General features: G+C 44.6%; 1 protein-coding gene across 3 annotated transcripts in view; it reads right to left on the bottom strand.

Annotated features, from left to right (window-relative positions):
- PRKDC (protein kinase, DNA-activated, catalytic subunit) overlaps positions 1-26,416 on the bottom strand; it is a 524,414-nt gene that overhangs the window by 201,391 nt on the left and 296,607 nt on the right. For all 3 annotated transcript variants that reach the window (XM_033933710.1, XM_033933711.1, XM_033933712.1), the window contains 2 exons: positions 19,475-19,594; positions 1,394-1,537 (listed from right to left, as the gene is read on the bottom strand). In XM_033933710.1, coding sequence (XP_033789601.1) covers positions 1,394-1,537; positions 19,475-19,594 — 264 coding nt within the window. The remainder of the gene's footprint in view (positions 1-1,393; positions 1,538-19,474; positions 19,595-26,416) is intronic.

Here is a 26,416-nt window from a genome sequence, read left to right as displayed (position 1 = left end):
AGCATTTTCCCCAACCCCCCTCTTCCCGCGGTCTGGCAGCAAGAACCATAAACAATGATATCTTATTCTCCAGTCTCTTCTTAATTTCTAAGATTTGATTTTCTTCCTTAATCATCATTACACACTAAGGGCTTGTTTTACTAAGATGCACTAGCGACTGCAGTGCGGTAACGGCCCCAAAGCCCATAGAGATTTAGAGGGCTTCAGCACTGTTGCTGCATGGTTTTGTAAAACATGCCCTAAATTGAGGATTTCAATGTATGATTTATAAGATACAATGATTCCAAGATCCAAATCCTGGGAGTGGGTTTCTGGAATACATCCGAGGAGCTCTCCACAGAGCTGATGTTGTTCCTGTCCCTAATTCTGCCCCAGAACATCTACTTGAACACTACAGAAAAATATGTGCTTTATATCCGTATTGTGTATTTCAAGTACATATAATCCCAGACAATTTTATTAGCAGCTACACTATTTGAACATGTAAAATGGCTACCCTATTGGGTAATAAGGAAGACTATGGACTTTGAAATCACAGAGGTACCTTACAGACAATCTATGAAATTCTCAATTGTGGCAACTCAGCACCTCTGGCCACTGAGAATTTAATTTTCCGAGGTACACATACAAGTAGTTTAATATTTCTACCTCCAATGAATTAGTTGTTTTGTGTTTAAGGCTCCTTTCTGTAAAAGTCATTTGTCCTCCTAGATGCTACCTCAGAACTGAGGAAGCGCACCATGTCCCAAACATGCAAATGTGATTTCTGAGAAGTATCATGCCAAGTTAAGTTGTACGTGCCCAGTGGAATTCCCAGAAACTGCTTAAGAAAACTAATACTTCTTTACTGCGCTTCGATTTAGGCTTGCCAGAGTCCACAGCCATAGCTGAAGATAGAGAAGTAAATTGCAGGGCTTGTGAACCAGCACATTCAGCCATCCTACAGCTCACATGATAATAGGAAATCTAAGTAGAAGGAGAGGGTAGAGGTGCAGAAGGGCCTGTGAGAAGGCAGTAACCTACAAACACTGTGATGACTTTCTGTAAGGTGCTGGTGTTTGTATCAATAAAATCTTAAAGAGAAGGGGCATGTGAAAATGCCATGCAGACCAGACAGAATATATGGAAGGGAGCTGCACAATAATGACTTCTGAGAGGGTGAAACTCACCCAACTCTTTAGTGATTTGAGCAACAGGGTTACTTTTTACTTGGGTATTCATAAGCAAGGGAGAAGCCTTGTTTATAGGCTCCCAAGTTTAAAATCCAGCCCTGCTACCCTCACCATCAGAAGGTTCTAATTAGAAAACACAAAGGAAAGAGTGAAGAAGGAAACAAATTATTTCACTGCATAAATATAAATTCTTCAGCAATATGCATTTCATGTTTCCTTACTGCTGGAGTAGCAACATTTGTCCAGGAAAGAACAGTAACTACAATTTCCACCACCATATAGTGAATTCCTTTTCCTCCATTATTTCCAGAAACAAGAAGCTGTAATAAGGGGCCAAGCCACTGTTTTGCATAAGGTCGGAAAACCTGTAAACAAACATACATGCATAAAACATGGGCATACAGAGAGGACAAGTTGAAATACAACAATATTTTCAAAATATTAAATCATATAACAATTTTTTAATATTCTGTAACATCTAAGGGCTATGCATTTTAATTTATGGCTCTTGGCTTGAGGTCATAGACTACAGGTGGAATCCACTAAATGCATACCAAGAACCTGACCAGTAATGCCATTTATGTAATCGCTAAGATCCTCTCTTTAAGGGCTCTTTTTATTAAGCCGCGGTAGAGGTTTCAACTGTGGTTTGGCGAGGTAACTGCTCTGATACTCATAGGAATTTTATGAGTGTTGGAACAGTTACATTGTCGGGCTGCAGTAGAAACCTCCACAGCAGTTTAGTAAAACCCAGCGCAAGTTCTTAAGTCCATGCACATGGAATAGGAGCCAGGTTCTTCCATTATAATGTTTCTGAAAAAAGATTGAGAAGAGACATTCCTGCCTAGTATGAGAACAGTTATAATTACTTGCATAAACATCCATGCATTATACTAATGTATTAGCCAGACAAATCAAGGCCACTATTTTCTTGATTGAGCCACCACTGTTTACAAGTTCACAGGCCTGAACTAACCAGCTGTATATTATCTATCCCACATGTTTTGTTTTGTTTTTTTAAAATTTAAGAACTTGAAAACTTTTTTTTCCAGATATGATTAGAATTGATTATGCTGTTTCAGATTTTGTCTGCCAAGAATTTCTAAAGATTGTGCACATCAGTAAATTTTGTAAATAAAGTATTTTGATTGGGTGTAAACTATTTTGAATCATTTTGGTCACAAAAAAATGGTATAAATAATTATGGTAAAACATGGGGCCTTGTTAGTACATCAGCAGCAGTATCTAAGGAGAATAAAGAAATGAATGAAGTGGACATTTTTTCTGCTTACTCTTAGTGAAGACAATGTTTTTTTGATGGAGTGAAATAGTTATAGAGGTAGCTTGGGTTGGGCCTGAAAGAGGAAAGGGAGGTGAAAAAGCCTAGATTAAAAAAAGAAAAGAAATAGGTTATAGTTAAGAAGATGTATAAAGTGGTGAAGGGAAAGGAAAGGCAAAGTAAAGAAATTTGGAAAACTAAAGATACACACACACCCTTTTACAAAAGTGTAGTGTAGAATTCCTATGAGTGTCAGAGCTGTTACCGCCATGGCTGGCGCTAAAAACTGCGTTACGCTTTTGTAAAAGGGTGTGTGTGGGGGGGGGGGGGGAGGGGAGGACGACACAGTTGGGTGGGGAGGAGAAACAACTCATACACACTTCCCCAAACACACATTTTTAGACCTACAGCAAATAAAGGTGTCTGGCATAAAATCTTTACTTAACAGAAACCAATACAAAAGAAAAGCAGAAAAATACTATATAATGACTAAACACATTTCTGCTTGTCATCAAAAACAACACAGGTACATATGTGTATCACAAACATTAAAACATGGGCACTGCAACAAGTGCCCAGAGAAGTAGAGCAACCAATAAAATGAAAAATGAGGAGGAAAAAGCCTCAGATTCCCAACTCCACCCTAGAGACAGGTGACAGGGATAAAGGAAAGGAATTGGGACTTGTATACCGCCTTATTACAATTTTACAACCACATTCAAAATGATTTACATACTTCAAGCATTTTCCCTATCTGTCCCACTGGGCTCACAATCTATCTAATGTACCTGGGGCAGAGGAGGATTATGATTTGCCCAGGATCACAAGAACAGCACAGGGTTTAAACCCAGAACCTCAGAATGCTGAGGCTGTAGCTCTAACTACTACCAGGGATAAAAACTTCCATAAAAAAACCCTCCTCATATATAAATCAAATTGGTGCTCTGTGCAATGCAAGTAAATCTGCTGAAATTTCAAAAATTAACAAATAAAAAGGCTTATTTGCATTAGAAAAGGTCTGTCACATTTACTGTTTGTTTTTTCCCTATAAAGGCCACTATTTCACAGTCACAAAATTTAGACTACTGTACATTGAACTCCAAGCTATAACAGTAGTGAGTCAATACAGAAAATAATGATCCTAATAAGACTATCCTCAACTCATTTTAAGAGCTTTGCATTGAATTAGAATCAATAAAAAATATATTATATTTAGATTTTACTCAGTGCTATGTAAAATGTATTAACACAAAAAACAAAACTACTTCATCTAATGTAGAGTTCTAATAATGGTTAACTACTGTGGAAGCATTTGTCCAATGCTACATACAATTAAGTACTATTAGGTAACAAACACGGAAAAATGCTTGAGTACCTGACTAAATTCATGTAAACCGTTCTGAGCTCCCCTGAGAGAACGGTATAGAAAACTGAATTTAAAAAAAAAAAAGTTGCTCCCTGAAGCCAGCATGATTATCATTCACAAAGTGGCACAAATATAAAACATGTTTTTAAAAGTTGTAGATATGTCTAAACAATTTTCTTGACAAATGTGGAATTCCCACTCTGCTGATATCGTGAAGATAGTGTTGGTCAAAGAATTTAAGTATAAATACAATGGCAAACACATAAAAAAATCTATTTAAGTGAAAGTTAAAAAAAAAAAGTTATTGCCCAATATATATAGCTATTGGTTTGTTTGGTTTTTTTGCAAAAGTAAAAGTACCACAACTATAATGAATGCAACATTTTTATTCCAACAACTTATTGCTCTATAATTCAATTAACTTTGCTTTAAGTAATTTTAAACTTGAAAATGTGTCACTTATGTGCTTGTGCATGTCAGTCATTAATCCAGCACAGCTAAAAAGGTGATCAACAAATGCAAACAGAATACTTACAGGAAGTAGTAGCAAAAGTTATAATAAAATATGAACAACTCAAATATCTAATATGCAGTTTAGTCACAGACAATGATGCAAATGTATCCAAGATGAGAAGAAATATAGAAGAGCATGAAGAGAATCCTGAGCTAATAACTTGCGTTTGCAGTGCTCATTTGCTGCACCTCCTAGCCAAAGATTTCAGTATCTCAGAAATAAAGACGAATGTCATCGAAATTGCTAAATACTTTCATAACAATAATTTTGCAGCAGCTCTGAAAAGAACGGGTAGAATCAATCTACACTTCCACAAGAAGTGAGATGGAACTCTGTAGTGGACTGTTTTGAGCAGTATATCAAGAACTGGCCTATTATGATGATATCTGGTTGTAAATATTAAGATTATACCAGCAAGAATGAGTGTGTAGAAAACCATGATTTAAATCAAGTCTTTCTGACTAGTGATTTAAATTGATTTGATTTAAATCAAATCCGCCCTGCTAATTACATTTGCTTAGTTACTATATAACACCGGATGAAGGCCCCCCCCCCCTGAATCATATATAATAGCTTAAAATACAAACTCACTTAAAAAAGATAAAGGGAGGGGGTGTGAGGTCAATTACCTTACTGTCCATAAAGAACATATCAGGTTTCCAGTTAAAGGGAATAATGGCAGTATATTGTCATGGAGTAATGAACATATTTACAATGTATGTTTTAACAACCTGAAATATTAAAGTTAGATTCTATCCTCAAAATGCCCCTGAAAAAAATGGCTAACACAACCTATGGTTACAGAAGTAATGTTTAAACAATAAAGAGAAATAAATGCAAGGGCAGAGTCCACATAACAACCTTACAAATTTCCTCAGTTAATGCTATCATTTCCCAGAAGCTCTGGGTCTAGGAGGAAGGGGTGGTGGTGTCTGATTCCAAAGGTTGGAGAGCCAGAGACAAGCAAAGGAAGATCACAGTGCAACAATAGGGCCCATTTAAAGCAACACTTAAGACATTTAAGACTGCTTTCAAAACATATTTGTCTTGGAAAACTTTTGACAACTATTTTGTGTTCCATTACATCATTCATTGGTGCTGTATAGTCACAGTGATGGACACATAGGAATACTGCAACAAGAAAGTTTATTTTCTTCTCTCAATCTTATTGTATTTCAGTTTTTGTGAGATTTATGTCTATTATATTATACACCACCTTGGTGGTCTGTCTCTAAGGCAGAATCTCAAAAAAATGTAAACCTTGAACCTTTCTTACATTGGTCACCAAAGCAGCTATGGCTTTAAATCATGAGAACTGAGATGTCCTTCTAGAGTCAGATCTGCTTAGAAGGAACAAAGGAGATACACTCTACTATCAAATTAGAAATGAAATAACAAGGCTAGACTTGTTAGGAGCCTTAAGAAATAAAATGACTGGATGGATACTCCACAGGTTTTGGCCTGCTCAAAAAGAAAAGTTAATGGTCTTGTATTCCAAACTACATGGCACTTGCATAGGAAAACATATTTGAAGGGCAATAGAATGGTTAAGATAGAAATTAATTACCAATTTAAGCAGAAAGTTGAGTGGTATTAACACACACATCTCAACAGTGATAAAATGTTACAAATCACTAGGACTAGAGGTGGTGGTGTAGAGGTGGTGGAGCCTGAATTCAAGAAAGTATGGGCAGGCACATGGGATCTCTTAGGAAGAGGAGATAGTGGATGCTGCAGATGGGCAGACAGGATGGATCATTTGGCCTTTAGATGCCATCATGTTTCTATGTTTCTAAAATGTAAGTTGTGAGCCCACCGGGACAGAGAGGGAAAAATGCCTGAGTACCTGATTGTAAAAAACCGCTTAGATAACCTTGATAGGCGGTATATAAAATCCTAATAAACTTGAAACTTGAAATAAGTTCCAGTACCTGATCTCAAATGTCATAAGAAGGTCAAAAGGGGCTTTCATTATCTAGGTCTCAGGAGATTGCATGTAGCTTAACAGAAGGCTTTTATTTATGCAGACCTTGCTTTAACCAAACAGCGAAGAGGGGCATTCAATAATTTATCTACCTCAGTAGGAAAGAGTTTTCAAAAAAGTTTTTATTTTTCAATATAGTCCCCTGATAGTCCATACACTTCATCCACTTTTCCTGCAATGACTAATCCCTTTGAAAAGAATTCTTATCCTTGATCTTCAAACCAGGATGTCACAGCTTCTTTATGTCTTCAACATTTGAAAACCGTTGTCCATGGAGAGATTTCATAACTCGAACAGGAAATAATCAGAGGAAGCCAGGACAGGACTGTAGTCAGAGAACAGTTAAGATCTGGAACGTGTTGCCAGAGGATGTGGTAAGAGCGTATAGCGTAGCTGGTTTTAAGAAAGGTTTGGACAAGTTCCTGGAGGAAAAGTCCATAGTCTGTTATTGAGAAAGACACAGGAAAAGCCACTTCTTGTTCTGCATCGGTAGCATGGAATATTGCTACACCTTGGGTTTTGGCGAGGTACTAATGACCTGGATTGGCCACCGTGACAATGGGCTACTGGGCTTGATGGACCATTGGTCTGACCCAGTAAGGCTATTCTTATGTTCTTATGTAGGGTGGCTGGTCCAACTGCAAAAACCCACATTCTCGGATGGCTGCTAGCTATTGTCGTGACATGTTGTGATATGCAAGGTATGCCTGCTAGGGCTGTTCCTAATATAAAGCCCATTGCTAGAGCAGATAGTGCCCATCCAGCTCTGCTAAAACCTCAGAGTAAACTTTTTCCTGCCATTACTCCTATGGCCAGTAGGGGGAGTGCTAGTGCCAGACTGCAGGTTTCCCTTCCCCCACGTAGTCAGGGAAAGAGAAACAGGATATCCTGCACACCTGAGAGTTTGGGGCGTGGTTTTCATCTGCTTAATCTTAGGTCTGCCCTGCTGGAAGGGGAGAAGGAAAAGGGAATTGGAGGAAGGCAGTCAAAAAGCTCAGGGCTGGGAGCTCTGCCAAGCTGTTCAGTTCCTGAGCCGATGGAACTTGTAGAGGCTGGGGCAGAGCTACCTGAAAGTCCGTTTGAAGAGTTCCAAGGGATGGAACTGGATTTGGAGCCGGAGTCTTTCCCTGAGTTACCTGCCAATATACAACTCATGGAAGTCTGCTAACCAAAGGCAAGTGTCCAGTGCTATATAATTGTGGATTACAAATGTCCAGATTTTCCTGGAAGGACTGTTTTTGAACTGGTCAGACCGGGTTGATTTGCAAGGTGTGTGGGAGGTTAGCCTCACGTTATATGTGGTGGGATAGCGGGCCAGTGTTTGGCAAAAGTTCATCACGTGAGGCACACCACCTTGCCCAGCACTGCAGAGGCTGGAGGAAACCAGTGCCTTAGCACTGTTTCAGACTCAGTCTGATTAGGAGAGAAATCAGGACTTGTGCTGAACCCATGTCTTAGTCAGACTAAAGAAACTTTATTATGGGGAACTCTGTCTTAAGCTGAAAAGAACTCTTTTTGGAACATGAAGAGTTAAAGATTCAGGTTTTTGAGTTTTGTTGTTTTGACTGTTTTTGGTTTTGAAATTCCCTTGTTGGAGAGAGTATTCAGCACAATAAGACTAATGAGTTTGCCTCTTATGAACATTCAGAGACTTACCTGTTTATGGTCATTGCCTGACAAAGTTTAATTTCTTATTATTTTGTTTTGAGGATTGTTATAAGACTGAAGTGTGAAGCAACCATTTTGTTTTTGGATATCACAAATTAAATCCAGTCCAGGTTTTGGTTTTCCCTTACTTACCTGTTTGCATTGTGTTTTCTTTTTGGCTAAACCAGACTTATTCTTCCTTGTGTCGCCAGCCGCAGCACACAAGAGCTAAAAATCCATGTCCCAGCGGCTCGGGACCCATTGCCCTGACCCTGCTGGTGACATAACGTGGTATCATTCATGGGATTGTATATACATTGCCACATGGGAGACTGAAGAAGAAAAAAAACAAAAAAACCCAGGACAAGAGTAAAGTTTTTTTGCTAACCAAAGTTTGTTGGAGTGGACCGGGACTGCAGCGGAGTAAAAGTAGCAGCTGTGGGAGCGTGTCCGGACCTGAGGAGTCGTAGGAAAAGAACTGTGGAACCAGACCGGAGTGAGCCCAGCAGTATCCCAGGACGCTAAGCTCGGATATCTAAACCCAAGGCTAAGACTCATCAGTCTGTCGGGTAAGAGTACCCTGGGGACAGCTGGGGGAGGATTTGGGTTTGATAGAAAGCTTTGGCTAGCTGTGGTTGGGTTGAACTTGCGGGAGTGGGCCAAGAAAAAAAAAAAGGCCGCACTTGGGTTTCTTTTTCTTTGTTTTTCTTTCCTAGGATCCAGGATGGATGTCCAACAACTATTCACCCTTTTGGCCTCTGAAAGACAGAAACAAACGGAGGACCTTAAGGCGGTGCTGCAAAGCAACCAGGACCTTTGGCGTGCCAGTCAGGCAGAAACCAGACGAAGGCATGCAGAGTTGGTCCAAGCTATGTGGGACCAGATGCGGCATTAGCCCAGCTGTTCCAGGGGACTGGTGGAGCCGGAGTCGGGTCACTGACACCCATGGGAGATCTGGTAGGACCATCTGTGATCAATAATATGCAAGTGTGCAAGATGGGTCCCAATGATGCTCCCGATGACTTTCTTGTGGCCTTTGAGCGGATGGCAGTAGCGGCCGGTTGGCCTGAGCAACAGTGGGCGATGAGACTGATCCCGTGCCTCGCAGGAACAGCGCTCACGGCGTATCAGACTCTCAGCCCTGAGCTTGCCAACAATTATAGGGCCATAAAAAACCACATTTTAGATTACCTTGGCTTCACTAGGGAACATTACAAGTCAGAGTTTAGGGGTGCCCACATGGGGGAGAAAGAACGTCCCAAGGCCCTCCTGCACCGGCTCAGGAAGTTGGCTGAAAGATGGCTACAACCCTGTCTTGGGGATGCCCAGGCTTTGCTCGCAGAAATATTGCATGAGCAGTTTTTGGAGGCTGTGCATAAAAATTTAAAGTCCTGGATCCAAAGACAGGGGAGTCGCTCTTTAGCCCAGGTAATCGACCTAGCTGAAGCCTATTTAGATTCACAGTCCACTATCATACCTACAGGGGACAGACAGGGGAATGGGTGGCCCAGTAGGGTACAAGCAGGTTCAGCAAGACCTCATCTCAGGCCTCAGGAAAGTAATTCCCAAACCCCGAGGAAGACCCTGAGATCCCGGAGAAGAAATCTTTTACTTGCTTTAGGTGTGGGAAAGCCGGGCACTTGCAAAAGCAATTTAGAGTCAAGCTGACACTTACCACATCGGGTAGTAAGGCAGGAAGTGATGCTGGACCCTATGAAATTCAGGTACATATGAATGGCTTGAAGGTAAAGGCTTTCCTAGACACAGGGGCCGAACAGTCAGTCATGTCCAGGGCATGCTGGCCGGGATGTTGGCCGGAAGAGGGGTTCTTTTTGCAAAATGCGGAATAAGGTAACGGTAGTTTGTGTTCACGGGGGGGAAAAGGCCTACCCTAAATTTCTGGTTCCCATTCAATACCAGGGAAAGGTACAAACAGTAAGGGTAGCCGTCATTCCCGAGGCGCCTGCTGCGTTGATCCTAGGCCGTGATTGGGCGGGTCTGGGAATAAACATTAAGCAGGAAAAAATTACTGAAGCCCAGAAAGAGAAGGAGGGATACAGGTGTATCCTTATGGCCAGGGAGGGACCTAAGAAAAAATCCTGGAGAAAGGGGTCCAGTAAAGGGTATCCTCCGCGGGAAGGAAAGGCCCGTTCTCCTTGGCGTCCCACAATTAGGTGGGCACCCCTGTCCGAACATGCACGAACATCTACTTATGCTTATGACTAAGCTGCGGGGTGTGATGTGTATGCGGCACAGGACGCGGTGGTAGACGCTAGAAGTAGGGTATTGATTCCTACTGACATCCAGGCATCCCCACCGCCAGGTTCTTACTTGAGAGTAGCCCTAAGGTCAGGTCTAGCTTCTCATCATGCTGTCGATGTAGGGGCGGGAGTAATTGATCCTGACTATTGGGGGAATATAAATGTACTCTTCATAAATAATGCGGAGGAGTTTCACGTCAAGAAAGGGGATTGCATTGCTCAGATAATCTGTGAGCGAATTTGGCGCCCCAAGTTGGAACAGTGGAAGTAATTGGCACCTACGCACAGGGGGTCATAAGAACATAAGCAGTGCCTCCACCGGGTCAGACCATAGGTCCATCCTGCCCGGCAGTCCGCTCCCGCGGCGGCCCAAACAGGTCACGACCTGTCTGAATCACCAGAAGGGGCTCCCTTGCCACCTTGGTTTCTCATTGAAGTCCTATCTTCCCATCGAAGTCCTAACCCTCCGGTCTTGCACATGCACGACCTGGTTGGGTTTCTATACTTATTACCTGGTTAGCTTTCTATACTTGTGTTACATCCCAGCTCCTCCCTCAGTATCCCACGATCCCTTTATCCCTCAGGAATCCGTCCAATCCCTGTTTGAATCCCTGTACCGTACTCTGCCTGATCACTTCCTCCGGTAGCACATTCCAGGTGTCCACGACCCTTTGGGTGAAAAAAAACTTCCTTGCATTTGTTTTGAACCTATCTCCCTTCAGTTTCTCCGAATGCCCCCTCGTACTTGTTGTCCCCTTCAGTCTGAAGAATCTGTCCCTATCCACCCTCTCTATGCTCCTCATGATCTTGAAGGTCTCTATCATATCTCCCCCGAGCCTCCTTTTTTCCAGAGAGAAGAGCCCCAGCCTATCCAACCTCTCGGCGTATGGGCAGTGTTCCAGCCCTTTTACCAGTTTCGTTGCTCTCCTTTGGACTCTCTCAAGTACCGCCATGTCCTTCTTGAGGTGCGGCGACCAATACTGAACGCAGTATTCCAGATGTGGACGCACCATCGCTCGATACAATGGCATGATGACTTCCCGCGTCCTGGTTGTTATGCCCCTCTTTATGATGCCCAGCATCCTGTTGGCTTTTTTCGAGGCTGCTGCGCACTGTGCAGATGGCTTCAGTGATGCATCCACCAGCACACCCAAGTCTCTCTCAAGTCTGCTGTCTTCCAACAATGCCCCCCCCCCCAATTTGTAGTTGAACAACGGGTTCTTTTTCCCTATATGCATGACCTTGCATTTTTCCACGTTAAAGCGCATTTGCCATTTGTTTGCTCAGTCTTCCAGCTTGTCCAGGTCCCTTTGCAGGTCCTCACACTCCTCCCTGGACCTAACTCTACCGCACAGTTTGGTATCGTCTGCAAATTTTATAACCTCGCACTTTGCCTCCTTTTCCAGGTCATTGATAAATATGTTGAAGAGTAACGGCCCCAGCACCGATCCCTGTGGCACACCGCTTGTGACTCCCCGCCAGTCAGAATATTGGCCCTTCACTCCGACCCTCTGCAGTCTACCCGACAACCAGTGCTTGATCCATCTGTGCACATCCCCTCCCACCCCGTGGTTCCACAGCTTCCTAAGCAGCCTTTCATGTGGCACCTTGTCGAAAGCCTTTTGAAAATCGAGGTAAATGATGTCGATGGGTTCCCCATTGTCCACCCGACTGCTTATTCCCTCAAAGAAGTGCAGAAGGTTCGTTATGCACGACCTTCCCTTACAGAATCCGTGCTGGCTTGTTTTCAGTAGGCCATTCCTCTCGATGTGCTCGCAAATGCCGTCCTTGATCATAGCTTCCACCATCTTCCCTATAATTGAAGTCAGGCTCACCGGCCTGTAGTTCCCGGGGTCACCCCTCGATCCCTTCTTGAAGATAGGTGTGACATTCACCAATTTCCAGTCCTCTGGTACCTCACCAGTTTTCAAGGATAGGTTGCAAACATGCTGGATTGTGCCCGCTATTTCTTGTCTTAGTTCCTTCAGAACCCTTGGGTGGATCCCGTCCGGGCCCGGTGATTTACCGCATTTTAACCTGTCTATCTGTTTGAGGACATCCTCCTTACTTACCTCTATGTGCTCCAATTTTTCGGCCTGTTCCCCACTCATGAGCTCCTCTGAGTCCGGTATATTAGATGTGTCTTCGCTCGTGAAAACCGACGAGAAGAACGTGTTCAACATCTCAGCTACCTCTTTATCCTCCTTAATCACTCCCTTCCTATCCCCATCGTCCAACGGCCCCACCTCCTCTCTCGCTGGTCGCTTCCCCTTTACGTAACTGAAGAATGCCTTGAAGTTTTTCGCCTCCCTGGCCAGCCCCTCTTCGTATTCCCCTTTCGCTTTTCTAACCTCTCGGTGGCATTCCTTTTGGCATTTCCTGTGCGCCTGGTGATTTTCCTCCATTGGGTCCTTTTTCCATCTCCGGAAGGATACTTTTTTGTCACTTATTGCCCTCTTTACTTCAGTTGACATCCAAACCGGGTCCTTTAATCGCTTGTTCTTGCAGCCTTTCCTGAAACTGGGGACGTACATTCTTTGTGCTTCCTGCAGGGTGTCCCTGAATAGGGTCCAGGCGCTTCCCACAGTCTCCATCCTAAAGATGTTTCTGAGCTTCCTCCCCACCATTTCCCTCATAGCAACATAGTTCCCTTTCTTGAAGTTGAGCGCAGTTGTTGCGGTCCTCCTTACTATGGGTGTCCCCCTTTCTAATGTGAATCTGATCGCGTTGTGATCACTGTTGCCTAGTGGTCCTCCCACTTCTACCCCTCTTGCAGGCCCCCCTAATCCGTTTAGGATGAGGTCAAGAGTAGCACCCCCTCGCGTCGGTTCTTTGACTAGTTGCTCCATGAAGCAGTCCCTCACAGCTTCTACAAATCCTGTTTCCCTAGTGCAGTTGGAGTGACCCGTACTCCAGTCTATTCCCGGGTAGTTGAAGTCCCCCATCACTGTTACACTTCCAGTCCTGCATTCCTGTCTCAGTTCCGCTTCCAAGTCGTGTCCGACTCCTTCTGGTGTACCAGGTGGGCAATAGTACAGCCCCAGTTTTATGCCTGCACCCTTGTTTCCTGGCAATTTGACCCATAGCGATTCCAGCCCCTCTGCCTTCGTTGCCATATCCATCCCGACCGAGTGGATAGAGTCCTTTATATATAGTGCTATGCCTCCCCCCTTCTTGTGGGTCCTGTCCCTCCTGTAGAGCTTGTACCCCGGCAGCGCCACATTCCATTGATTTTCCTCTGTCCACCAGGTTTCTGCAATTCCAATTATATCTAGGTCCTCCCCCTTGGCCACGACTTCTAGTTCACCCATCTTGGCCATGAGGCTTCTTGCATTTGCATATAAGCACCGCAGGTCCCGTAGGTCCTGTCGTTTTTCCTCCACCTCTGCATTTACCTGGGCCGCCTGCCCTTGGATTTCGGGCAGTTCTCCCGTTCCCTGTGCTTCTGCTTTGCCCTCAGCCTTTACCCTCTTAGCTTTCAGCTTCCCTACATTCCCGCCACCCCACTTCCCCGCTTTTCCTCTGGGTTTTCTAGCCCTACCGGCCCCCTCCTGGGCTATCATCCCTTGAGCCTCTGTTTGATCCCCCTCGCCTTGTGGTACCTCTATATTGCCCTCAGCTTTCGCCCTCGTGCCAACCAGTCCCCCTGTGTCTCCATGCCCCTTAGTCTTCTCCCAGCAAGCTCCCTTTACCTGATGTTTCCCTCGCTGTCTGATCATAAGATCCTCCGGTCCCTCTGCTTCCTCCCTGCAGTCAGCCCGTTCAGCATCTGTTCTGGATACTGTTGTCCGAAGCGTCAACATCTGATCAGCTGTCGGCTTTCCCCCTCTCCTCAGTTTAAAGCCCTCTCGATCTCCTTCCTCACATTGGCTGCCAGTAGTCTAGTTCCCGCTGTGCTCAGGTGCAGGCCGTCCCGCCGGTAGAGCTTGCTCTTTCCCCAGAAGGACGTCCAGTTCCTCACAAAGTGGAAGCCCTCCTCCTGGCACCATCTCCTCAACCATGCATTCACAGCCTGGAGGTCTGCCTGCCTCTTTGCATCTGCTCTCGGTACAGGCAGGATCTCCGAGAATGCTATCGTCCGTGTGCTCCGCTTCAGCTTTCGTCCCAGGACCCTGAACTGGTCAGTCAGTGTGGCCATGCTGAAGTTCCTCCGGCTCACATCATTCGTTCCGATGTGGATTATTACCACAGTCTCCTCTGTCTCTGCTCCGTCCAGGATCCTCTCGATCCCATCAGTGATGTCTCGTGTCTTGGCCCCTGGGAGACAAGTCACTAGCCGGTCCTCCCTTCCTCCAGCTACGTGACTGTCTACCTCTCTCAAGATCGAGTCTCCCACCACAATAGCAGACTTCCCTTTCCTCAGCAACCTCCTCTGCCTCAGGTCCGTGTCCTTGGTGTAGTGCGGTGTCTCTCCCTCGGGGTCCCGGTGAGTCGCGGTCTCCTCCTCTTGCGTGGTTCCTCCGCTAGGTCCTTCCCCGGTATCGCCTTGTGGATCCTGGGTCTCGTCTGCCGACATCCGTCTGTGCAGCTGCTGGTCCCGTTCCTCCACCTTCCTATAGGCCTCCTCGATGAATCTCTCGAGGTCCCTCACCTGGTCCACAATGGGGCCTGCTCCATCTGTGTTCTGGGTTGACCAGCTCGTCTCCTCTGTGGTGCGCAGTCCCTCCAGTTCCCATGCTGCCTCTCTTCGGGAACAATCTGGATACGCTGTCTCCTGCTGGTGGCCTGAAAGGGGGCCCGGCTGGCTGCTGTGCTTTTTTAGATGTTCCCTTTCGGTCAGGGAGAGGGGCGGAGCAGGGCTCCCACGCTGCCTCTCTTCGGGAACAATCTGGATACGCTGTCTCCCGCTGGTGGCCTGAAAGGGGGCCCGGCTGGCTGCTGTGCTCTTTTAGATGTTCCCTTTCGGTCAGGGAGAGGGGCGGAGCAGGGCTCCCACGCTGCCTCTCTTCGGGAACAATCTGGATACGCTGTCTCCCGCTGGTGGCCTGAAAGGGGGCCCGGCTGGCTGCTGTGCTCTTTTAGATGTTCCCTTTCGGTCAGGGAGAGGGGCGGAGCAGGGCTCCCACGCTGCCTCTCTTCGGGAACAATCTGGATACGCTGTCTCCCGCTGGTGGCCTGAAAGGGGGCCCGGCTGGCTGCTGTGCTCTTTTAGATGTTCCCTTTCGGTAAGGGAGAGGGGCGGAGCAGGGCTCCCACGCTGCCTCTCTTCGGGAACAATCTGGATACGCTGTCTCCCGCTGGTGGCCTGAAAGGGGGCCCGGCTGGCTGCTGTGCTCTTTTAGATGTTCCCTTTCGGTCAGGGAGAGGGGCGGAGCAGGGCTCCCACGCTGCCTCTCTTAGGGAACAATCTGGATACGCTGTCTCCCGCTGGTGGCCTGAAAGGGGGCCCGGCTGGCTGCTGAGCTCTTTTAGATGTTCCCTTTCGGTCAGGGAGAGGGGCGGAGCAGGGCTCCCACGCTGCCTCTCTTCGGGAACAATCTGGATACGCTGTCTCCTGCTGGTGGCCTGAAAGGGGGCCCGGCTGGCTGCTGTGCTCTTTTAGATGTTCCCTTTCGGTCAGGGAGAGGGGCGGAGCAGGGCTCCCACGCTGCCTCTCTTCGGGAACAATCTGGATACGCTGTCTCCCGCTGGTGGCCTGAAAGGGGGCCCGGCTGGCTGCTGTGCTCTTTTAAATGTTCCCTTTCGGTCAGGGAGAGGGGTGGAGCAGGGCTCCCACGCTGCCTCTCTTCGGGAACAATCTGGATACGCTGTCTCCCGCTGGGATTTGGTTCCTCTGTAGCTCCTGTACAAAAGGACAGCCCATCTCTAGGCCTAATGATATCACAACCTGACCATGACTCGTTAACCGTTATCAAGAAGGCTATTGAACAGCAGTTTAGTAAGCTACAACAAGAGTTAGCCCAGGGTCAGGAGGGCCAGAAGCAGCAATGGCAGCATGCAGTTCAGAAGGTGGAGGACAGTCTGGGGGATAAAGTACGGAAGGCTCTTTTACTCCAAGACCAATTGTTGAGATCGACCCTAGAGGAAAATTTCCAACAGTGTCAGGAGGATCTACAGGCTCTGTTGGAAAATACTCAGGGTTTAAAAGATCAGATGGGGCATATTGAATGCCGGGTAGGAGAGCAACCGGATCCGACCCCAGCTGTTAAAGACATAGCCTGTGCTGTAGGACAGGTATGGGAGGAAGTGGGGAAGGTACAATTGCAGGTAAAACAGATGGGAGAGGGGGAACTCAAAAAAATGAGGGAGCTCCTTTCAGGCTTTGGATCTCGGGTGGATTCGTTAGAGCAAGGGTTCATCCTTCTAACCGATCCAGAGGCTCAGGCTCATGAGTTACAGCAGAGGGAGTTCTGTACCCCGGATCCTGGCCCGCCAGTGGGAAGGAAGGGCAATCTGAGCAGAAATTGTTGATACACAATGCTGACGCCCTGTCCCGTATTGGGTAGAAAGATCCAAATAAGCAGAGGCCCACCCCTAGCAGTCATTTAAGGGGGGGGTATGTGATATGCAAGGTATGCCTGCTAGGGCTGTTCCTAATATAAAGCCCATTGCTAGAGCAGATAGTGCCCATCCAGCTCTGCTAAAACCTCAGAGTAAACTTTTTCCTGCCATTACTCCTGTGGCCAGTAGGGGGAGTGCTAGTGCCAGACTGCAGGTTTCCCTTCCCCCACATAGTCAGGGAAGGAGAAACAGGATATCCTGTACACCTGAGAGTTTGGGGCATGGTTCTCATCTGCTTAATCTTAGGTCTGCCCTGCTGGAAGGGGAGAAGGAAAAGGGAATTGGAGGAAGGCAGTCAAAAAGCTCAGGGCTGGGAGCTCTGCCAAGCTGTTCAGTTCCTGAGCCGATGGAACTTGTAGAGGCTGGGGCAGAGCCACCTGAAAGTCCGTTTGAAGAGTTCCAAGGGATGGAACTGGATTTGGAGCCGGAGTCTTACCCTGAGTTACCTGCCAATATACAACCCATGGATGTCTGCTAACCAAAGTTTGCTAACCAACTTGCCTTTGGTTAGCAAAGTGTCCAGTGCTATATAATTGTGGATTACAAATGTCCAGATTTTCCTGGAAGGACTGTTTTTGAACTGGTCAGACCGGGTTGATTTGCAAGGTGTGTGGGAGGTTAGCCTGGTGGGATATGTGGTGGGATAGAGGGCCAGTGTTTGGCAAAAGTTCATCACGTGAGGCACACCACCTTGCCCAGCACTGCAGAGGCTGGAGGAAACCAGTGCCTTAGCACTGGTTCAGGCTCAGTCTGATTAGGAGAGAAATCAGGACTTGTGCTGAACCCATGTCTTAATCAGACTAAAGAAACTTTATTGTGGGGAACTCTGTCTTAAGCTGAAAAGAACTCTTTTTGGAACATGAAGAGTTAAAGATTCAGGTTTTTGAGTTTTGTTGATTTGACTGTTTTTGGTTTTGAAATTCCCTTGTTGGAGAGAGTATTCAGCACAATAAGACTAATGAGTTTGCCTCTTATGAACATTCAGAGATTTACCTGTTTATGGTCATTGCCTGACAAAGTTTAATTTCTTATTATTTTGTTTTGAGGACTGTTATAAGGCTGAAGTGTGAAGCAACCATTTTGTTTTTGGATATCACGAATTAAATCCAGTCCAGGTTTTGGTTTTCCCTTACTTACCTGTTTGCATTGTGTTTCCTTTTTGGCTAAACCAGACTTATTCTTTCTTTTGTCGCCAGCCGCAGCACACAAGAGCTAAAAATCCATGTCCCAGCGGCTCGGGACCCATTGCCCTGACCCCGCTGGTGACAATGTGCACTGGTGCATTGTCATGAAGAATCAGTACAACTGCTATGAGTTTTCCTCATCTTTTCTCCTTGATCGACTCCCACAAAGCGATTATTGTGTTGGTGTAATTCTCCCTGGTTATGGCTGTCTTGTGTGGCATGAACTCCAGAAGCAAAAGTCCTTCATCAGACGGTTGCCATGACTTTGCCAACAGATTTTTTAGTCCTGAACTTTTTGGGGTGGGGGATGACTTGTGCTTAAACTGCATTGACTCCATTTTGGACTCAGGATCTCTGTGATAGACCCAAGTCTCATCTCCAGTCACCAAATGATGAAAAAAATTCACTTGGTCTTCATGGAGCATCTCCAAGTTCTCCTGACACTACTGGAACCTCATGGCCTTCTGACATGGCATAAACATTCTTGGAACCCATCTTGCACTAACCTTGGACATGCCCAACTTTTCATGAATTATTTTCCAACCGTACCTGCCAAGATAGACATTTCTTCAGCTATTCGGGAAACCTTAATTAGTCTGTCTGACAAAATTAAATCCTTGTCTTTCTTGCACATTTCTGTGGAAGTTGCTTCCACAGGCCGTCCAGTGTGAGGGTCATCTTCAATGGACTCTCTACCCCACTTGAAACTGCTTGCTCCAAAATGTAATTTGTAGGATGATGGGGCAGACTCACCATAAACTGCCATCATGCATTCATGGATCTCCTTTGGCTTGTTCCCTTTTTTAATGAGAAATTTTATCACTGAATGGTGCTCCAAATCTAGCAGTTGCTTACTTGATTTGCTTGAGGACTCTCCTGACATCCTGCTTCTTGGAATGTTAGACTCGCACTGAGCCATAACTGTGTATGAGTAACCTTGAGACATGATACACATGCACAGACTTGTTTCAACACGCCTACTACTTTCTTTCATACTCAGGTATATAAATTATTTAACACCCCCCATAAAAGCTTTACAGAGATGAGGGTTTTCTTCTACATGCTAGTGATAAGCATTAATTGCACTAACAGTTGGTTTTGAGACAGGATTCTGATAATAGGTAAAAGGTAGTCAAAGCTTTTGCACTGGGGGCTTTGTCCTTACATTAGATGGCAAACCTTCTTTATTTGAACTCATAAAATATTTTTGTGAATACCTTTCTAGAGGCCAAACTCCACACATTGCTTTGTAGAAATCAAAACAACACTGTCTAAACAGTGTAATGGAATGAAAAGATGATTGAAGTGGCTCAAATAAAGACAAAAATATTTCTCTGTAGACAGAATGAATTACCATTTAATAAGGTTCTTGTTCAAAAAACAATGGGGAACCTCTACCATACTTGCAAAATGATCCAGTTCTTATAGGAACTGACTATCAGTCATGGCAGTGTTATGCAGATCTACAAGAAACTTGGAGTACACTGCAAACTATTTAATTAAAAGATAACCATACTGCAGAAAAACATCTCAAGAAAGTTATAAAAGAATTATTCTATTACTCACTTCTTCTGTATTAGCAATAAGTTTTGCTATGAAAAGGCGAACATTTAAAGGTGCTGATGTATTCCCCAGCTTGTCATGCAGAAACTTCATCCATAGAGGGAGGTCTTGTGGAACTATTCCCTGAAACCAAAATGTCAGATAAGACTGAAATAATCAATTTACATCTAACAGCAGAAGATATGGGTGTGGTATGAGCTGCTTTGTAATATAAAGAAGCTGTTCAATGAAATGAAAATGCTGGAGTTAACATTCAGCCCATAACAGTCAGCAGTTTTTTAAAAAATGCTGACCACTGCAATTTGTTTATAGATGGATATTCAGAGCTGGGTCAAACCTGGATACTAAAACTGAACATCTAAATATAAATTGGCCACTGGAACTTTTCCGGATACTAGAATTATTCAGGCAAGTACTGGGATAACCACCTGAATAAACAGCCTCTTTGCTGTTCTAACTTTACCTGAATAGCAAACTGAATAGCTGTGATAAACCATCTCGGGATATCCAGATTATGGCACTGAAAAGCCAGTATATATCCTCCAGAATTTATCTAGAGAAACAAACAAAACAAAACCAACCAAAAAAATGGATTAATCCGTTCCTTGGTCCCACAAACTCAGATTTTCAAATAAATTTAACAATAAACACACTGTATTTGTTTTGTAATTCTTTATTCATAACACTCTCAACTATTAATACAGTAATGTTCAGTACAGTAATGTAAATTAACCAATGATAACAAATTATGATGTGGAATCTGGAACAGGAGGGAGATTATTATTCGGAAGGCAAGGCACTTTCCAGATTAGCATTAGGTGGTTCAGGTGGAGATCAAATGTGAAAGCATGTGTTACCAGGCAGGTGTCTGCATTCTGCTCCTTTTTAGGTTCTTTGCCAAGGTACCATTTGTAGAGGGTTTGGGGTCACCTTCTATGTTGGCATCAGATGATTTTGGTGTCGGCATTCTGCTCCTTTTTAGGCTCTTTTCCAAGGTACCACTTGTAGAGGGTTTGGGGTCACCTTCCGTGTTGGCATCAGGTGGATCTGGTGGCTGCATTCTGGTGGTGTCTTTTGCGAACTAACGTTCCAAAGTAATCCGATGATGGTGACCTTTTTGAAACAAACTCCTTAAACTCCTTTACAAACTTTTCAGCTGCTTCAAAATTAGAACTGGCTGCCTCTCCATGCATAACAATGCAATGGATCCCAGTCCTTTTCTTAAAGTTCTCGAACCACCCTCTACTGGCTTTAAACTCCTCCTTTTCATCAGTAGTATCAGGCAGGCCTTTCACTAGATCATCGTGAAGAACCTTGGCTTTCTCACAAATGATTGTCTCAGAAATCACATCACCAGCAAGCTGTCTTTCATTAATCCAAATAGAGAACAGTTTTTCCATCTCTTCCATACTTTTTGATCTCCTAGAGGTCAGTGTAGTAACCCCTTTGGCCACATCAGCTGCTTTGATAGCTTCTTTATTTTTCAAAATCCTACACACAGTCGATTTAAGCATCCCAAACATAGTAGCAAGATCAACCACACGTGTACCACTTTCATGTTTAGCAATAAGCTCTTTCTTAACTTCAACTGTAGCTCTAACAGCTTTCCTCTTGCTCTTATTTTCCGCTGGACACATGGCTAATATAGATGGCCTGATGGCTATGCAGGAACAATGTGCTGTGGCAGAAACAGCAAGCTCGGGTCCCCTTGGTAGAGGTAGCAAGATCGGGTCCCCCTGGCAGAGGCAGCAAGATTGGGCCCACATGGCAGAAACAGCAAGATCAGGTCCTCCTGGCAGAAGCAGCAAAATCAGGCCCATGTGGCAGAGGCAGCAAGATCCAAACGTACGGGAACTGCAAGCACTGCTCAGCACAAAGCTTCCCAGCCAGGCAGAAATAAGAAGCTGCGTCAGAGGGGAAACTTTGAGCTGATTAGGATTTATACAGTCCACCCTCTCTACATACATCTCCAAAACCAACTTCTCTATAACCTTACCTAAAAAAGATATTACAGAAATAGGATGATAATTACCCAAATGTCTTGAATCCAACTCAACTTTCTTCAACATAGGCTTAATGGTGGATTATTACATCTTTCTGGAAACACTCCTTCTCCTAAAGATTTATTTACTAATTTTGTTACTACTGGGGCTAATTCACATACCAACAGTCTCAAAACTCCAGAACTACAAAGATCAAGCAGTGCCCTTGCAATAACCTTTTCAACTTCCTCCTCAGATAGCTCCTCAAATGACGACCAAACATTTTCTCCTCGATCCCTTGAACACCTTTTTACTTTCACAACTTCAACTAGCTCCACATTTGAACATTTCAACCTATTTTCCAAAAATTCTGAATATTCATCAACATTTATTTGTAGCATATTTTCCTGATATTCATCCCTATCAACTAGATATTGTCTGGTTTGATAAAGCTCCTTAGGTTTATTTAATGCATTCTTTACTCAAGCTTGAAATTACTTATTTTTTCTCAACTTCACATAAACTCATATATTCCAAAAATTGAAATCTTAAAATCATCGTAATCTTCACTACTACTAGTTTTTTTTCCACTTTCTGATCCTCTTACTTTGTTTCACATGCAACAATGGAGCTGATCTCCATGGACATGGAACAGTCATTTTGCACTGTTATCAATTTTTCAGGTGCTACTACATCTAATGCCATCTTCAAAAACCTACTCCAATGCACATCTTCATGTACTGAGATAGCATCGTCACATTTCAAGTTTTGCATCCATTTTTTTTTTCCCAACTCCCAAACATCAAATTGTGGTCTCACCAACATCTTATATGACACCTGTTTAGCTTTTTTTCTTAAAGAACAGTGAGAATGATAGTAAGTAGTGATCAGACCATACTTCCGGACTCATCTTTACATTTTCTTTCATTACTCTTAAAAAAACATTGAGCAAGGAAAATCAAATCCAACACATTTCCTGCTTGATGCTAGGTATAATCAAGAATGGTATTACAACCAGGACGAAAGAAGTCATCCTGTCGTTGTATCGGGCAATGGTGTGTCCGTATCTGGAGTACTGCGTCCAATATTGGTCCCCGTACCTTAAGAAGGACATGGCGTTATTCGAGAGAGTTCAGAGGAGAGCGACACGTCTGATTAAAGGGATGGAAAACCTTTCATATGCTGAGAGATTGGAGAAACTGGGTCTCTTTTCCCTGGAGAAGAGGAGACTTAGAGGGGATATGATAGAGACTTACAAAATCATCAAGGGCATAGAGAGAGTAGAGAGGGACAGATTCTTCAAACTTTCAAATAATAAAAGAACAAGAGGGCATTCAGAAAAATTGAAAGGGGACAGATTCAAAACGAATGCTAGGAAGCTCTTCTTTACCCAACGTGTGGTGGACACCTGGAATGCGCTTCCAGAGGATGTAATAGGGCAGAGTACGGTACCGGGGTTTAAGAAAGGATTGGACAATTTCCTGCTGAAAAAGGGGATAGAAGGGTATAGATAGAGGATTACTACACAGGTCCTGGACCTGTTGGGCCGCCGTGTGAGCAGGTTGCTGGGTACGATGGACCCCAGGTCTGACCCAGCGGAGGCATTGCTTATGTTCTTATGCTTATGTTCTTATGTACCACCTGAGTTAAAGCTAGCCCAGATAACATAGAAAACAACACACAATCCAACTCTCCATATTTTCTTAATTCTGATCCTAATGGTACATTAAAATCATCCAATAGACATGGAGGGGCATAATCGAAAAGGACTTCTAAGTCCATTTACGTCCAACTCGCAAGTCATCCAAAGTAAAAAATCAGCCTAGGACACATTTTCTAAAAATACGTCCAAAACTTTTTTACTTTCAAAAATCATCTAATTATACGACCTGCAGATCTAATCGTCCAAGTCGCTAAATCGTCCATCTTTATACCACTTTTTCATCTAACTTTTTGTCCAAGTCCAAAACGCATAGAACAAGCCCTATTGGATGTGGGAGGGGTCTGCAAAGTGATGGACTGAACACCCAGACATGGCACCTAAATAGTGGGGTACCTTACAGGGCATGCTGTGAACTTCACAAAAAGAGTGCCATGTCTTCTCCTCACTATAGCCCCCTTATAGGTCATGGTGAGCCCCCCAAACCACCTCCAGAATCACTTGAACCCACTTATCTACCACCTTAATAGACCTTATGGCTGCAGGAGCCACTTATATGCCAGTAAAAAAAGGGTTTTGGGGGTATATAGGGGAGTGCACATGTTTAAGTATCAATGCAGTGATTACAGGGGCTTATGGGCATGGTTCTCTTCTCCATGAGTCCCTAACCCACCCCCAAGACGACTTAAGCTGCCTCTGTGCTGGATGACTAGGCTTTCCTATGCCAGGCAGCCAGGTGATGATGGTTTGGAGGCTGAATTTTAAAGGTGTGATTAATATTTTTATGGGGGTGGGGAAGGTCGGGGATCACTGGGGTAGTGTGTGGGGGGTCTGTGTTATGTGTTTTCAGTGCTTATCTGGTGAGTTTAGGTGGTTTTTTGTCCAAGTTCCGTTGATCGTCGGCTGTATAACTTTCGGTTATACATACTGTACGACTAAGTCTAAGCTGGCCCACGTCCCGCCCAACTCCCGTCCTCGATACGCCTCCCGAAACACCCCGTTTAGCTTTGGTCGTTCAGCAGCACTATGAAGGCCTAGGTCGTTCAGAAATACGTCCAAAACCTGTTTTTAGTATCGACACTTGGACTTATTTGGGAAACGTTCATCCAAGTGCCGACTTAGGCTGGTTTTTGGATATTTTTCTCTTTCAATTATGAGCCCCATAACTTTTCAAAATCTATCAACAAACTTATCAAAAATTCTAAAAAAGGGAAACCATGCTCCAATGTAATCCCCGGGGCAAATAAGTCACACATAACACTATACTATCCATACTCATTCACAATCATATCTACCATTTTAAAACCTAAAATCTGTTTATAAAAAAAAAAAAAAAGTTAAGAGGCTAAAACAAAAGGACCTTTTTTGGACAGATAATTATTGTGGGGGTTACCAACCTTTTTGGTTGCAGGGACCCCTTTTTACATCCAAACCCCATTAGTCTTGTTCTTCTTCCCAGCCCCTTTCCAGATCTCTTCCTCCCTACTGTTGCTCAACCCTACCTTACTCATGTCTACCCCAGCCCTCCCTCATCTTACAACATCCTTACAAATCCTGATGCACAACATCCTGCTGTGTTAGGTGTGTTAGCAGTTAACACACCTAATGCAACAAAGAAAATAGAGTACCAATGGGCCCACTACAGCATCACATGATAATTTCAGAATGTTTGTACATTAACAGTGTGCTAAAAAGAAGAGAGTGGGCATTCCTGCGACAACTAATTAGTGCATCTATATGACTGTGTGTTAACTTATTGATTTATTTAATTTGATTTCTATTCCATTCTCCTGGGGGCTAGCCCATCAAAAACACATGAGCCCTTTACCTACCAAACAGGTGGTGGTAAGCTCTACTGCAGTAATTTTTTAAAAAAATGGCCACGTACTAATGGCAACATTAGCGCATGGTCATTAATGCAAATTTTAAAAAAAAACAAAAACCAGGATTTTTACAGCTACTGTAAAAATAGCCTTAGCGTATGTTAAAAACCCATGTAAGGGTGTGCTAAGGCCCATTTTTACTGCTGCTTATTAAAAGGATCCCAAAGTTAGTGTCACACTCTCCCCTTCTGTGGTAGCCAGTGGGGAAATAGTGTGTCCTGGAGAGGATATAGATAAATTTTTGCCCATGGAAGTCACCACTTTCGACACCAGCATCTACCGTATTTTTCGCTCCATAAGATGCACTTTTTCCACCCCAAAAAGGGGGTGGAAATGTAATTTCAGCTTATGAAGCAAAGATACAAATTTGTTAAGCCTGCTGCTGCATCTTTTAAACCCCCCACCGCCACATCTTTTAACCCCTCTCCCACCACTGCATTTTTTTTAACCCCCCCCCACTACCACATATATATATTTTTTTTAAACCCTGCCACCATTGCATCTTTAAAACTCACCCGCCCGCTGCCGTCATACCTGGTGGTTCAGCATATTTCCCAGCCAGCAGCACACAGGCCAGAAGTGCAGAGATCAGGAGCAAGCCCTCCGTGCTCCCGCCTGGGCCCACGCCAATCTCCGAATGACTGCAGTCAGCTCTTGTAGGACTCGCGAGAACTGACTGCAGCCATTTGGAGATCGGCATGGGTCCAGGCGGGAGCGCAGAGGGCTTGCTCCTGATCTCTGTGTTTCTGGCCTGTGCGCCACTGGCTGGGAAAGATGAGACAGCCGTCTAAGGAAGGAGGAATTTAAAAAGGTACTGAGGGGGTATGATTAAAGGTACGGGGGAGGAGGGTGATGATTAAAATAGGTACTGGGGGGTACTTCGGGGGATGATTTAAGGCACATGGGGGGCATGGGGGGATGATTTAAGGTACTGGGGGTACGTGGGGGTATGGGGGGATGATTTAAGGTACTAGGGGATATGTGGGGGGTATGGGGCCTGCTTGCCTGCCAGTAGGCCTGCCTGCCTGTCACTAAGCCACTAGGCCTGCCTGCTCTGTGCCCTGACCCTGCCCACGCCTACCACTAGACCACCAGAGGGGGGGACATGGTACAGAGCCTGGCAGAAAGGGGAGACAGGGTGCAGAGCCTGGCAGGGAGAATTTGGTTCAGAATGTTTTTTTCTTGTTTTCCTCCTCTAAATCTAGGGTGCGTCTTAGGTGCGTATTATGGAGTGAAAAATACGGTATATATAGTGCCAAGCCTTAGAAGCTTGTCTTGCCAGGATCTCCGAGATCTGCTGGCTTAGCCTCTGTTTGCATGGCTCTACATGAAAAACATGACCTTCTACCATGTTGAAAACAGATTCCCAAGTAACCTAGGGATTGTGTCAGCTTCAGGTGGTTCATCTGCATTGATGATC

This window comes from Geotrypetes seraphini, chromosome 2, assembly GCF_902459505.1.
Source record: "Geotrypetes seraphini chromosome 2, aGeoSer1.1, whole genome shotgun sequence".
In the NCBI taxonomy this organism is placed as follows: domain Eukaryota; kingdom Metazoa; phylum Chordata; class Amphibia; order Gymnophiona; family Dermophiidae; genus Geotrypetes; species Geotrypetes seraphini.
This window is presented reverse-complemented; position numbering and strand designations above follow the sequence as displayed.